At 33.8% G+C, this 16,482-nt stretch overlaps 1 protein-coding gene and 2 pseudogenes across 1 annotated transcript; 2 read left to right on the plus strand and 1 right to left on the minus strand.

The window, feature by feature from the left end:
• Positions 1-347: 347 nt before the first annotated feature.
• Positions 348-2,084, minus strand: LOC149144295 (nuclear speckle RNA-binding protein A-like). The gene is made up of 2 exons (XM_089452117.1): positions 1,989-2,084; positions 348-1,046 (listed from the first exon to the last, which is right to left on the minus strand). The coding sequence occupies exons 1-2, from the start codon at positions 2,082-2,084 to the stop codon at positions 348-350; spliced, it is 795 nt and encodes a 264-aa protein (XP_089308243.1).
• Positions 2,085-2,206: 122 nt separating this feature from the next.
• LOC149144296 (phenylcoumaran benzylic ether reductase PT1 pseudogene) lies at positions 2,207-4,570 on the plus strand (annotated as a pseudogene).
• Positions 4,571-4,960: 390 nt separating this feature from the next.
• Positions 4,961-16,482, plus strand: part of LOC149144297 (beta carbonic anhydrase 3 pseudogene) — a 31,725-nt pseudogene continuing 20,203 nt past the window's right edge.

Genomic DNA, 16,482 nt, shown 5'->3' on the forward strand with positions numbered 1-16,482 from the left:
TTAGAGAGACTTCGAACAACTATGGCTCATATAAAACATAAACCGATAATTAATACCAACACAACACAAAAGTCATTAGTAAATACAACAATACTTAGGAAGATTGTCGTAATAAAGGCGTTATAATCGAAACACATAAATCACTGTAACGTGGCACTTTAAGAGGCGATTGTTGTAAACTCGGGAAAAATGTGTTCGAAAAACGTCTTAACCATGTGTTCGGGCCTAACAACTAGAAAATAAAATGGAATGGAACTAATACATTAAAGTTTGGAAACGAAGTATCGTAGTCGAGGGGCTGAAGTTCTACAGCCCCACCAGCAAAAATGATCGTCCCACTCACAAAATCACCGACGATGACGATAATAATCGCGACGTCGATCTTCATCGTGCGCAAAGGATGACCTACTCCTCTCTCTGTCAAATTGCAACTTTAGCGAAGGCGAATCTGTGTCATTTTCGTCGAACTTATACCCTTGTAGAGCTTCCAGGGCAATCGCAGCACACTTAGGGTTATCAAATTCCACAAAACACAAAACAACGACAGCAGTCGCCGCTTCTCCTTCTCCGCCTCCATGAGATTTTTTGGATTCCTTGGGCTTTTTAACAACCCTAACTTCTTTGAAACCGCGGAATGGGCGAAATATGTGCTCCGCTTCTCTACTAGTGCAATCACTTGGAACACACATCACAAACAGTGTGTTGGATGCATCTTCTGGTAGATATTGAACATCATCCAAAGGCACCCTCCTCCCAATTACAGGGTCGAGTCTATGGCTATCACACCTGAAATTCAAACCCTCATCTACACTTAACCGATTTGAAGAAGGAAGGGCCCCACTCTGTGAAACAAAACGATGATCATCAAGAAAAGCAGGAGCAGGAGCACGAACATGATCATCCAATAAGCGAACCCCTGCTCTGTCACCACCTCTCTCAGCAAGCCTCAGATCTTCTCTACGATTAATATAAGCACCAGACAACAAAGGATCACGAGTATAGTCATATTCATAATCATTGCGAGGCCGCTTGGCTATTACGGACCTCTGCCAGTCCCTTTCTCTCTCAGCCCCTGTTGGTCAGTATCTTGTGTACTCCATGTTTCTCTCTCTTATTGCCCTACGAGAAGCAAAGACCCGTTGCGGTCAAATAGGGTAAAATATAGAAGCCCAAAACTAGCTCGAAACGAACCCTTGTAATGCCAAAGCTCTTACGCTCCTCTAGAGTTTAAGTTGTCGATGTATTTATATAGGGACTATGGAGCGCGAAAGTAGACCTATTTTACCGTGCCCATGTATTTATGGTCGGCCCATTTTAATTGTTATATTGTCGCACGGTCACCAGATAAACATGATCGTATATCAATTTGTCTTCATTTAAATTTCAAAAATACTGTAGTATCGGAGTTATAATTTATTCTCCTATTCACTAGGATGCTTTTAATTTCACGGGATACATTTAAACCTTTTTGTGATAAGTTTCAAGAAGTGGACACCCTCACTGCATGGAGTCTTTGCTCTTATTAGTCCTTCCCGTCTAGCATGGTATTATAGTAATCTAAATGTTTTTGCTTCTACTAAGAATAAGAGAATGTTTTTAGCCCTTTCATAGCACTAACCATATTGCAGCTTATTGATGTCAGATGACCAATCAAATTATTTATTGTTTTATTTTGCTTTTTTTCTTGAAGTGGAGGTTATAACCATGGTTTTATTTGGCCTCTTCCTGAAGTAGATGCTATAATCATATAACTATATACAATATAACCATATAACTATATACAATAATAGATCAATATTGGATCTGTTTCATTTGTATGTCTTAACTGCAAACTAATGTTAATATTAATTAGTAAATATTAAATGCTACGTCATTGTAGAAAACACTAACTGTAGAACTAGTATAAGAGGGCGGATGGCTGAAGAGGGCATATGGTTATGTGCATGAGTGTCTACAAAGCAAGAATAGTGTCTACAAAACAAGAATACTAAGCAGCCAGCTGGTAGATCTTCTGTTTTCATATGGACTAATGTGTATTCCTTCAACTTCGTTGCTTTCTTCACTACTGACCCAATTGCTTCCATTCGATCAACTAATGGGGTACTCAATATGGATCTGTCAATGAGTTGATAGCTCTCTGCATATAGATATTCCTTGGCTCCATAGCTGAGACTGTGTTTTACTACTCTGCTGGGTTCAATTGTCGATGACGCTGGTCTGTGAGAAGAGGCACAATGAACACTAAAAAGATTATTAGATTGTTTTCATCATTTTGATTAAAACTAATCGAAATACAATCATGGGAATGCTTTGAGCTTGCAAAATGCCTCTTCCTGGAAATTACCACTCATCTATTGGGGTTTTGATTCATGTACATTGTTGCCAGCTTGAGTTTTCTTTTACATTGTGTGGCCCCGTGGTCCCCCCTGCTGGCTTTTATTCAACACTGACCAAGTTTTGATCTATTGATATTTTAGATAGCATTCCAATATGTTGCTCTCCAACTTGGCCTCTCTTCTTGTCTTTTTGCATACCGGTGGACTCACCCAACCTGTGTGACCTTGTTGGCTTGGCTCTTACGTGGAATTTTGGCAGTATAAAATGATGGAAATTATGCTAAAGTTAGCTATACTTGGTTTTATACATGGAAATTGGTGGAAAAGTTTGGGCATGCATTGGTTATTTAGGCAAATTATATTTTTCTTAGAAGAAATTAACAAGTCCCCGCTTTACTTTCCCAGCCACGAAGAACTAATGTGAAATCTGTAGGGAGATTGAGAACGAAAATTATTGAGAATGTCAGTGACTTAGCAGTAATGATACCTTGCATGCAAATTAAAAGCTAGAAAGAGGCAAAGTTGGAGTTGAATATGTTGTTTGAACTCTTATCTTACTATCTTCGAAATTCTAGATTGCAATGATATTTGATAAGGGGTTTCTTGTAGCTGATGGTTGACTTGAATTATTATAGAAAACTCAATAAGCTTGAAATAAATGATGCTTCTGATTTTACGTTGGGCATGCAACTTATAAAAGGATTAAGCACAAACTTAGACTAAGTTGCTAAAACATGTGCAATAATTCTTTTCATTTCTCGAAAACACAATTGCTTGTGTCCTCTCTCATATGCAAAACAGGATACTATTTGAACATTGTAGCAAAACTTGGTTTTAGCACAATAGTTGAGGTTGGAATCTTCTACATTCTATAGTAGATCTTTGTTTGAACACATTAGATCAAACTAGAGTAAGGACTCTTTGGTGATTACACTAAAAAAGTGTTAGATGATCCAAAAATACAATTTTATCATAGGTTATAAAATTAGAATAAAATAATTATTAATTTAAGATATTAAATTAATAATTATTATTCTAGAATGTTTAATTATTTAATGGAGAATTTTAGAATTAGCATATTGATGTAACTAGATATGACTCTCCAAATGTGTCGTATCTTAGGCTCTATTTTAGGAGATTAGTTAGCTAGTTGGTTTGAATAGGATTTATTGTAAATGGACACTTGTTATTTAATAAGTGATCCATAATTAGAGGTAGTTAGGACATGGAGCTTATAAATAGCTAATTGCAAGAGTGTTTGTGTTGTTCGGGTGTAAACTCTTGCAAAATCAATTATGTAATTATTTTTTCTGATTAATAAAATTACGTGTCTGAGGACACTTTTGCCATTATTGTGGTATCACAACTCCAGTAATGTTGCAGTGGATGTGAGGAGGAGATTCCAGCTGTACAAATTTTTGGAAAACTCCATTGAATTGTTCAGTGAATGTTGGGTAAGAAATTTGTCAAATTTTTGTTTAAAAGAGAAGAAATTTTATTATTTTATTGATTTTAGATTTTGAAATCTGAAAATCAATTTTTTGAGTTATAATCAAAATCGTTGGGTCTTGAATTTCTATTATTTTCTGGGCTTCAACTTCTGCACCAAGGCTATTAAAGAAATTGGAACCATCAAGAGGTTTCTGCCAATGATGTTGACAACTCCCATGCAGTAGAGCCTGCGAAAAGTGTGTTCGAGTTGAAAGCCAAAGTCTGTCGGGCAATTGAGGCCGAGGGTATTCTTTATACATACGTTTCCAGCAACTCTTTTGCAGGGTATTTCCTTCCAACCCTGGCACAGCCTGGCCTTACGGCTCCTCCAAGGGATAAAGTTGTTATTCTTGGAGATGGAAATGCCAAAGTGGTGTATGTGAATGAGGAAGACATTGGAGTATTCACAATTAAAGTAGTGGACGACCCCAGAACATTGAACAAAACCTTATACTTACGGCTTCCTGCCAATACTCTGTCGTTCAATGAGGTTGTGAGTCTATGGGAGAAGAAGATTGACAAGACTCTAGAGAAGGTCTACATCCCTGACGAGCAGGTCCTGACATTAATTGCAGAAACACCCTTCCCAGGTAATATTGGCATAGCAATCGGTCACTCTATTTTTGTGAAAGGTGATCAAACGAATTTTGAAATTGGGCCTGATGGTGTTGAGGCTAGTCAGTTGTACCCGGATGTAAAATACACCACTGTTGCTGAGTACCTTAGCAAATTTGTGTGAAGTATGCGAGGTTGGCTTCAACAGACTGAGATTAGACAGCGGTTTTCAACAGATCGAGATAATATAGCAGTTTCAATAAAAGTTTGTCCTGCTTTTGCCCAACTATAGGCTATGAAAACAGAGCTTCTTATATGGTTTAGTAAGATCAGAAAACTTCTTGTATGGTTGTGTAAGGTCAAAAGTAGGCACACGAAAACAGAGCTTCTTATATGGTTTAGTAAGATCAGAAAACTTCTTGTATGGTTGTGTAAGGTCAAAAGTAGGCACACGCAGATCCTTAACATATTTGTGCTCCATAATAAGCAAGCAAATGGCATTTTGTTTGTTTTCTTTTTGAAAAATAAGGAATATTGTATTGTGTAGAAATATGGTGATTTTTTAATTTTGGGAATTTATGGTTGATGGAGCAATAAGGTGATTTGTAAATTTTTTTGGAGCAATAAGGTTTTTTTTTAATTTGTTTCTTGGGAGATAAACCTGGTTCTGATAAGCCTGGAATTGTAACTCAAAGTAAAAGTAACTTTTTTTACCAGATTGTGCAAAAGCACCATTGTAAAAGTCAAATTTTGAAAGTTGCCTTGTAAAAATTTGAGATATTGACTAGAGCCAAGTGCAAAGCTCAGTCAATTTTCTCCTGTTTTGACGACTATTCGAGGGTCAAGGCCAAGCCCCGATAGATCGCGTTGCTTTTTGCGTGGTGTGTTGTGTTGACTATCTTGTCATTTCTGTTCTGATTCTTGGTGCGACGCTTCAACGCTAAAATGTCTAAGTTGATTAATTTGTTTTCTGATTCCGACAAACTTGAAGGCACCAAATCTTATAAAACATGGCATCGACTCATCGAAAGCACACTCATTTACAATGAATTATGGCAGGGAATATGTGATGGAGATGTTAAGCCGAATAAACCCACAGATGCAGCTGCACTAGCAAAATGGGAAATCAAGAATGCTAAAGCCTTAGCTCTTATTAAATCGTCTGTGAATGATGAAATGTATGTCCATATAGAAAATGCTTTAGATGCATGGACTGCTTTGAAAACTTTTAAAGACCTCTTTGATACTCAGCCTGAATCAAAGAAAGTCGATCTACAATTAAAATTGTTGCAACAAAAATTAATTGAAGACGGTGATGTTCTTGAATATATCTCAAGACTTAAGAATATCAGGCAAGAAATTATTAATGCTGGTTTTCCCGCAATTGATGATAGCTTCATGGTCACAATCGTAATTGCTGGGCTTCTTTCTTCCTATACGCATTTTTGGGAGACTCTACAAGTAACTGGGAAATTAGAGAAATTAAAGTTTGATGAACTCTATGAAATGTTAACTCAACATGATAAAACTTTTGGGAAGAAGAAGAAAGTTGGTGAAGATGTTTTTCTCACAGAAGCCAGCACTAGTAAGTCATTAGCCGATAGTTCTCGAGGCAGAGGCAGATGGAATTAGAATCAAGCAGCACATAATCGAGGTCGAAGCCAAAGTAGAGGCAACAATTTTAACAGAGGAGGAAGAAATAATTTTCAAGGTAGAGGAAACAACCAAGGAAGAGGCAATTTTCAAGGACAAGGATATAATAATCAAGGTAGAGGACAATCTCAAAATAGAGGTCAAAGCAGAGGCAGAGGACAATCTTCAGGAAGAGGAAGAGACTTAAGTCAAATTGTGTGTCGAAGATGTAACAAAGTTGGCCATTATGCTGAAGATTGTCGAACATCACTTAATAAAATTCCCAAGTTTCAGCAGCATTCAGCACAATTTGCAAATGATCAAGATGAAGATAACTCAGAATATGTTTTTACTTCCTCACCAGCATCATAAATTTCATCCCATCTTAGAAGTGACTATGAAGATGCCTGGATCTTGGATTCCAGGGCAACTCAGCACATGACTTTTCGACGTGATTTTTTCTTGAATTTTCAAGATTTCCAACTTAATTCCATTTTTCTTACTGATGATACAAAACATACTCCTTATGGAAAAGGAGTAGTAAAAGTTTTTCTCCCTGGTATTGGAGAAAAAATGATTTCCAATGTATGGTATGTAACTAGTTTCAAGAAAAATTTGCTTTCTTTAGTCACGATTCGACAAGCAGGACATCAAGTGATTATGGAAGATGGTTTAGTGAAGATTAATTCAGTGAAACAGAACTTGAAAACAGTCATGATAGGTTATGAAGATGGAAAATTGTTACGGATGAAAGGGACAGTTATTCCAAGGCATTCTGATTTTGCAGGGGTAGTGACTATAGGTATTTCACCTATAAGACTATGGCATGTAAGATATGGACATTTGAATTTTGAGATTCTTTCTCAATTGCAGAAACAAGGAATGGTTAAAGGACTTCCCACATTCAAAAGGGAAAATGAAAAATCTGAAGCTTGCATTTATGGCAAACAAAATCGAGAAAGTTTTTCAACAAGTTCATGGCATGCAAACAGGCGGCTACAACTAGTTCACAGTGATGTTTGTGGTCCACTACAAACTTCATTTGGTGGTTACAAATATTTCTTACTATTCATTGATGATTTCAGCAGAATGACTTGGGTTTACTTCTTGAAGAACAAGTCAGAAGCATTTGATAAGTTTAAAATTTTTCGCCAACTTGTTGAAAATGAAGTCAAAGAAAAGATAGGTACTCTCAGGACAGATAATGGGGGAGAATTCACTTCAAATGAATTCAGAACTTATTGCAGTGAAAATGGCATCAGACGACATCTTACTAATGTTTACACTCCACAGCAAAATGGAGTAGTCGAAAGAATGAATCGCACTTTGTTAGGCATGGTGAGATCCATGTTAAATTTCAAAAGGTTAAGTCCAACATATTGGGCAGAAGCAATCCATACAGCTGTCTACTTAAGAAATAGATCTCCAACCGCTCCTTTAGACGAAATCACACCTTATGAAGCTTGGTTTGGTTTCAAACCTCGAGTTAAACATCTTAGAGTTTTTGGGTCAGTGTGTTATGCCTTAGTTCCGAAAGAAAAACGAACTAAGCTTGACTCAAGAAGTTTAAAATGCACAATGATTGGCTATTCTGATGAGAAGAAAGGGTATCGTCTTTTGACCAATGGAAAATTCATTGTGAGCAGGGATGTCATTTTTGATGAAACAGAGAGTAAGAGTGTTGAAGAAATTGAAAATCTTCTTCACAAGTTAGAAACTAAAGGAAGTAAAAGAAATGGAAAAATGCAAAGTCAATCAACTTCACTTTCCTCTAAAGATGAGTCATCCAGTCCATCAACATCAACAACATCATCTGGGTCTTCTAGCAGTTCATCCGCATGTCCAAGCAGCAACTTCCGAAATGGGCAGTTCAAATTTTGAAAGATGTAAAGCCTGATGAACAAAATAAAACTGGCACCAGAAGGGCACATAGAAGTGAAGGCAATTTTGCCTTGATAACAAATGATTTTACTGAACCTTCCACATACAAAGAAGCAGTAAAACATAAAGAATGGCAACAGGCTATGGTTGAAGAATATCAAGCAGTAATTGATAACAACACTTGGAAACTTGTTGATTGTGCAGTAAATGTTAAACCCATAGGATGTAAATGGGTTTACAGAATTAAGTATAATCAGAAGGGTGAACTTCAAAAGTATAAAGCACGACTTGTCGCAAAGGGTTTTGCGTAGCAGGAAGGCATTGATTATGAAGAAACTTTTGCTCCAACAGCTAAATGGAACACCATCCGATTAACACTTGCATTGGCCACTCAGAAAGGATGGAAAGTTCATCAAATGGATGTGAAAAGTGCTTTTCTCAACGGAGATTTACAGGAGGAAGTGTATATGACCCAACCGCCAGGTTTTGAAATTGAAGGACAAGAACATAAAGTCTGCAAATTAATTAAGGCTTTATATGGATTAAAACAAGCTCCCCGAGCTTGGTATGCAAAGATGGATGACTACATTAAGAACGTTGGTTTTCAACGAAGTGAATCTGATGATACTTTGTATGTGCGACAACAGGGAAAATATCTGGTCATTCTTGTTATGTATGTAGATGATTTGATCATCACTGGCAATAATGATGATCATATTGCATAGGTGAGAAAGGAGTTACATGCAGGTTTTAAGATGACAGATTTGGGATTACTTCACTACTATCTTGGAGTTGAAGTCTTCCATCTTCCACATCATATTTTCATTTCTCAGAGTAAGTATGCAGTAGAGGTTCTTCAGCACTTTGGCATGCAAGATTGCAAGCCCGTTCTCACCCCCATGGAGCAAAACTTGAAACTTTCAAAATTTGAAGGGAGGGGAAAGGTGGACAGTACAACTTACAGACAGTTGATTGGCAGCTTTATTTATTTGACAAATACTCGTCTTGATCTATCTTATGCAGTCAATATTCCTTCACGTTTTATGCAGGAACCACGAGACAGCCACTGGAATGCAGCCAAAAGATTTCTTCGATATATCCAAGGAACAAAAGATTTTGGTCTTCTTTACACAAAGACTAAAAATTTTGTACTTGGTGGATATTCTAATGCCGACTTTGCTGGGAGTATTGATGATCGAGCATCAACATCAGGTTATTTAATGAACATGGGGTCAACAGCAGTATCTTGGAGTTGTAAGAAACAAGCTACAGTGGCCACTTCTTCAGCAGAAGAAGAATACATTTCAGCATGGGAAGCAGCATGTGAAATTGTTTGGTTGCGCAGAATTTTGCAGGACTTGGGCATTTCTCAGGCAGAAGCTACATCATTATTCATTGACAGCCAGTCAGCCATCAAACTTGCCAAGAACCTAGTTTTTCATTCAAAGACAAAGCATGTGGACACCAAGTATCATCATATCAGATCTCTCATTGCCAAAGATGTCCTCAAGCCAGTTTATTGTCCTTCCGAAGATCAGATCTCTGACATTTTCACGAAACCGCTTGGAAGAATAAAATTTACTAAGTTCAGGGATGAACTTGGTATCTGTTGTAATGTATCTTTGGATCATAGGGGGGAATGTTAGATGATCCAAAAATACAATTTTATCATAGGTTATAAAATTAGAATAAAATAATTATTAATTTAAGATATTAAATTAATAATTATTATTCTAGAATGTTTAATTATTTAATGGAGACTTTTAGAATTAGCATATTGTTGTAACTAGATATGACTCTCCAAATGTGTCATATCTTAGGCTCTATTTTAGGAGATTAGTTAGCTAGTTGGTTTGAATAGCATTTATTGTAAATGTACACTTGTTATTCAATAAGTGATCCATAATTAGAGGTAGTTAGGACATGGAGCTTATAAATAGCTCATTGCAAGAGTGTTTGTGTTGTTCGGGTGTAAACTCTTGCAAAATCAATTATGTAATTATTTTTTCTGATTAATAAAATTACGTGTCTGAGGACACTTCTGCCATTAAAAAGAAAGCAGCAAATATGTGTGTCAAGTGAAACTGTCTTTCTCAATTTTGTTTGGTCCTCTGATTTCAGATATCTGTTTGAACGCATCAGCTCAAACTCGAGTAATGAGGACTCTTTGGTGATTACGCTCAAAAAGAAAGCAGCAAATATGTGTGTCAAGTGAAACTGTCTTTCTCAATTTTGTTTGGTCCTTCCTTCAAGCCTTGGTTGAGAAAACGGAGTAAACAGTTTAATAAACTAGGGTTTGATACATACTCATCCAAGATGAGTATGTTGAAGAGAAACAAGGTTTCAATAGGGTCTATTGATTAGGGTAACAAAATAGCCACATGTACATAAATCAGTACAATGTGAACACCCTATGTATTTCATGTGTTCATTGAATCTATTGATTAGGAAGATACACTCACTAAATGTACATAAATCGGTACATCTTAAGCACACTAACCTATGAGCTCTATACAGATCCTATGGCACTAGTACTATCTATCTCTACCATTGACCGAGTCCCACGAGGAGATTGTCCTATAACATAGGATTAGAAGCAAGCGTATTTATGGTTCTGTTCTTGCTAAGCTGCTTTATTTCATGTGTGGCATACATCATTTCATTTAAAATACAAGTACATATCTGCTGAAACAGTTTTGCATATCAGGAAGATTGCTCTTGCTCTCTTGTCTGCAAAAAAACTAGGCACCAAGCATTTCAAATAAATAAAAATACCTCCTACAATGCTGCCTTTACCTGACTTCAAATGTATTTTTGTTTCGCATTGTTACAAAAATATTGCTAATTTATAAAATACAGGTTTTAAATATTTTTCATCGAAACCTGTTGCTTTCGATAAATTGTTACTTATGTTTTTATATGTACATGTGTAGATAGACATATTTTGATATTGTGAAGAGACGCTGAAATATACTTAGAGTTCTTATGTGTTGGAACTATTTCAAGAGTTGTATCATAAATGGCCTTGGAATCTGCACATTTAATTATTACTGCATCAAAGAAAGGGAACGTCCTCAACAGTCGCTCTAACCAAGTATGTTAATTTATTACTTATGCTTTTATATCTACATGTGTAGATAGAAATATTTTGAGATTGTCAAGAGACACTGAAATATAATTAGAGTTCGTACGTGTTGGAACTATTTCAAGAGTTTTATCAGAAATGGCCATGGAATCTGCACATTTGATCGTGACTGTATCAAAGAAAGGGAACGTCCCCAACCGCCGCTGTAATTAACTTTAACTATGTGTTTCTAGATTAGAATGATTATATTTGTTGTTTTGATTTAAACTTTTAGGTTTTTCAACTACCTATAATCCTAGGTTACTTTTTGTAAGTGCAAATCTTTTTACTATGATCCATTAACATTGACCATGGTTCAATAACAATGAGTTCCATCTATGTATTATAGGTTTACAACTGCTAAGTTGACATAAGTAAACTTTAGTTGTTACTACACATATGTAATTGGACAGAAGTGTTTCTCTCTATAGGAAATATTTTCCATTTTTTTCCTTTTTTTTTTTTCTGAAAAATTGTTTGAATACCAACCATGCAAATACAACAGATCACAAAGCATCTCACTGGAGGACAAGAATCTCCTCATAGTTAGCTTGGTTTCGAATAGTCCAGCCATTTTTTTAAGTATATGACTACTAAAAAGAAAATACTTGATGATTCTTGGCATCAATATCATGATAGTATTGAACATAGTTTGTATTCTAATAAGTAATACTAATAATCCATAGTTCAAAAAAAAATCATAATGAGATAATGTATGCACATGTATTATTGACAGGTTGATTTTAGTACAAACCAACCTTTTCAAAATTCCATTTAAGCTCTTTGGTTGCTTAAATGAAACCAATATCTTTTTCATATGATTAGCGTTGTCCATCTATTACGGACCGTAAATAATATAATATTCCACATTAATAACATATTCCAACAGACCAAATTTTTCGCTTTCTCAACTATTTTGGTCTCTCATTGACAAGAGCACCCTAAATTCCACATTAATATTCTATATAAGAAATCCCTTCATTAGTATAATTACCCATCATGAATTTAAAACACCTCCATTAGCACCTTCAGATTGCTAATATCTTATAAGCATCGGATTTATTTTTCTTCGTTTCTATAGCATATATTATGTAATAAGCAAATGTTCTTAAGTTCAAGGGATACATACAATGGAAGAGATGCTTTGCTAGAGTTTCATTTGGCATATATTTAGCCATAGAAAAATTTTATCATCATCACAACAATTAACCAAAATGACATAACATAGCATATATTATGTAATAAACAAATGTTTTTAAGTTCAATGGATACATATAATGGAAGAGATGCTTTGTTAAAGTGTCATTTGGCATATATTTAGCCATGAAAAAGAGTTTATCAACATCACAACAATTAACGAGAAAGACATAACAAAAAGGCCACAAAAATCTTGATTATTAACCACAATATGATTAAGATTTCAATACCCCAAGGGATAGATGGGCTTAACATCATGGCGACCTACCCAAGCTAATAGCCATCACATTAAAATGACATCCACACCACTCCCAGGGATGTTTCTTGTCGTTATTCCTCAACATTGTGTTAGAAAAATCCTACAGAGAATACAGAGATTCTTTTTAATTCCCTGAACTTGTATATAGCCAGAAAAAGAAAATAATTGTGTTTTTTAACGGTCTATATATATTATGATTCTATGGTTCTTCTTCCAATGTCTTGGTAATAATATTTCAAACCGTAGCATTGGTAGTCACTTTTGGGTGTTTTGAGTTTGAACAAATGACTATTTATGACATCTAGTATTGCTTGATATGGTCTTGTGGCTCCAGATACAAGTTCAAGAGTTTGATAACATTGAAACCAAAGTTAGTTGTGCATCCCCTTATGTCAATATAGGCAAGCAAAGGTTTCTATTTTATATCTAATTTGGTGGTGATATGGAAATAGCTATCATGGATGCCAAAAAAGTAAATCACTCTTAACTTGAATGCTCTCAAGTACATGATATAACCATTACAACACATACTCCAATACCGCCCCTTAATATTTATTTCAGTTTATTGTCCCAAAAGATATCTTACATATTTGGACCAGGCATGATGGATATGATGTCCACAACCCATCATTCAGTAGTGCAACTACTCAACAACATAGTATGGTTGAAAAATCCACATCCCATTGTCTTTTAAAAGCACCACGGACCAAAATTGAATGCAAGATTTATATTTGGCATGGTTGATACCAATTCATTAACGATTTGATTATCACCTAACTCACTGGTCGGATTGGAGTCAGTTCTCAAGCTAGGAACATCATGAGCTCATACCCCAAAGCAATGTTGGTTGTTTGGAAATTATTTGTAAGTGGCCACTATTTATTTCAGAGCTACAGTGACAACATGCATCCATAATAAAATTATTTGTATGTGGACAGTGTTTTCCAAGCTATAGTAAGAACATGGGCTCATAATAAACAAAAGTGAAGAGAGTACATGTTGTTGGCATACTACTAACCCACTCAACGAAAAGACTTGTTTCCGGTCAACCCCTTATTAAATTATTAAATTCTTAGTATATTTTATGAGATACATATAATTTTTGTGATAAGTCCAAAAAAGTGGACTCCCCACCATGAAATATTTTCTTTTGATTTACCCATATCCAAATTAATCCACAATTTACCAATTTATCTTAACTTAAAAAAAAAGGTCAATCTTAAACTTTAAAATTAACCATCCTTATTCTCATTAAAGCCTCAACAATATCTCCCTAAATTCAGGAGCCCTTTATTCATGGACAACATTTCATTATCTATCTTTTACATTAGTTTTTTAAGAAAAATACTCTCATTTCTTTACATGTGTACCAAATTTCTACAAATACTTTTGTTCAGGGAGGAAACTATCTCTTTTTCTTGTGAGTGTTTTATAGTTTTTAAAGAAATTTTCTACAACTATTTATTATAAAATAAAGGAGAATATAATAGTAAAATGTAAAATTTTGTATAAATATTGGTTATGAAATGGTGAATAAATATTATATGTGAAATGCAAGAGATTTTATGTTATCAAGTTTTTTTTAGGAAACATTTTATCTAACACATTTAAATAAAGCTATATAAATTTAGTGAAACTTTCTATACTCTTATTTGCTTTATTTTTTAATATTTAAAACATTCATAGTTTTAATTTCAAAATTAGATTTAATACATTATACTAAAAATTATATTTTCAACTCAAAATTTTCATTGTTTCTCTCTAATTATTATTGTTACATTGAACCTAGGTGAGAAGGATAACAAGGATAACCATACAATTGTTATTGTTATGAGTATGCATAGTTATTATGATTTTAAAATGTTAGATGTGGATATTGAACCTAGGTGAGAAGGATAACAAGGATAACAATACAATTGTTATTGTTATGGGTATGCATACTTATTATGATTTTAACATGTTACATGTGGATATTGAACCTAGGTGAGAAGGATAACAATATTTCTCCCAGCCAGGAACATCCAAATGACAATGGAAGATCTACAATTAAGTATATTCTTAAGGTCTGAGACTATTAAATTTTATGGGGCCACACATTCTCTATCCTCCTCTGGATTTGAACCTATGACCTCTTATTAGGAAACACACGATCTTAACCATTAGGCCCACTTAAATATGTTAATTATAATTTTATTGTATTTATGGTCATAAAAATAATAAATTATAATTATAATTTATTAAATTAAGTCTCATTTTTTATGTCTTTATCGCAATTTCTTTATAGGCATGTTAGTAACCATTTTTACATTATGAATATAAAGACAAGGAATAGCAATTACAATTTACTATCAATTACTCATTTCTTTCTTTCTTTCTTCTTTTTTCCTTTCTTTCTTCTTTCTTTCTTCTCTTTTTCTTTTTCTTCTTCTTTTTCCTTTTTTTCTTTTTCTTCTATGTGGTTCACATACCTTGGAGATGACAGCTACATCCATGGAAACCTCTCAATATAAAAAGTGCTTTAAGGACTAGGACCCTACCAATTTAGTTAGGTGACTCCATTTGATTATCACCTAACCTACCAATTAAGCTAACCCTCGCGGGCTAAAACTATCAGTGACAATCACAATTCTTTTTGAGTATAATATATTTTTTGAGATAACTTATTATTTAAATGAATTTATCATTATCTATTTTCACCATAATATAAATTTCCATAAAAAAAAACTGTGTTAGATTGATTTAATTTAATCTTAATAATATAGCAATAATATAATGCCCCATGGAATTCAGAGGAGTTGGTTACAAAGTATTTGTTAAGATATTCTATGGTGAAAATGTCACTAATCAGGAACCTATGGGCACAAACCCAACCCACTCGTTTACACCAAACAAACAAAAAAACAAAAAACATAAAAATCCTAAAATTGTCCTATCATAATTCTGATTATCATGAAATTATTTTTTACCTTTATTACCTTTTTATATATTACATGTTTATCTTACCCATATGTAATTCTCATGATTATCATGGTTTAAATCAATGTGTTATAGAAAATTCAGTTAACAAGCTTCCAAGAATTAAAATCAATAAAAAAATTTCAAAAAAAAACATATGAACTTTATACCATGATATCAACTTTTTACAACGAGTAAACACATAAATCATATAATTCATTATTTTTTAGTATTGAACCCTAACTAAAATAATCAACCTTCTCAAAGATTTTGTATCATCCATCATTCCCCAGGATGGAGGTCTCAATTATGGAAAAGAAACTACCCCACTAAAATAATCAGGTTTTTTAGTTACAATTCAACTAGTGAGTGAGGTTAATTCACTTATTCGTCCAACTAAAATAATCAACCTTCTCAATATCCATAACATTTATACATAAATGGTCAATTTGTTTACAAATTAACTGTCTTATTATTGGAAATTTTACTTAAGAAATATCTCAACAAGTTATTCATTATGTGCATCAATAAAATTGCTCAATAATCTATTTAACTTATATAACAACCACTTACATAGTTTCTCAACAATTTGTTTAATTAATATATTTTAATTATTATTATTTTTTTCTCTACTTTATAATTAACTCTTTAAATTTTGTTTAGCTATTCTAATATATTTCAAATCTTCATGTTCCACACATTTAGTTCCAAATATATCCAAATGTTTAATAATGAGTATACACATATCATAAAATCAACTCATTATGTTATATGCATCCCTGTAATTAACATCTCTATACAAAAACAATATTTGTATTTATAAGTTTAGAAATTATAAAGAAATTTCATGTCCAATAAGTTTCCATGTCTTTATGTAATGGTATTTCATTTTACCATATTCCACTTATTTTTTTTATATGAAAAATGTGTATGTGCATTTGTAAATTAATTTTCTAAAATAAAGAAACATATAAACTTTTCTATTCATACTTTATTTTATTTAAATGTATGCATGTGTATTTGTGAATTAAAAATTAACAAATAATATTTTT

Source organism: Pinus tabuliformis, chromosome X, assembly GCF_031772625.1.
Source record: "Pinus tabuliformis cultivar Carrire ecotype Pingquan chromosome X, CPIR1, whole genome shotgun sequence".
NCBI lineage: Eukaryota > Viridiplantae > Streptophyta > Pinopsida > Pinales > Pinaceae > Pinus > Pinus tabuliformis.

What these genes read in the sequence shown, in the direction of transcription:
- LOC149144295 (XM_089452117.1), bottom strand. Translation starts at nt 2,084, where the DNA reads ATGGAAGCAATTGGGTCAGTAGTGAAGAAAGCAACGAAGTTGAAGGAA. An exon ending in ATCTACCAGCTGGCTGCTTA is followed by an intron (nt 1,047 to 1,988) that starts GTATTCTTGTTT and finishes AGGGACTGGCAG; the next exon opens with AGGTCCGTAATAGCCAAGCG.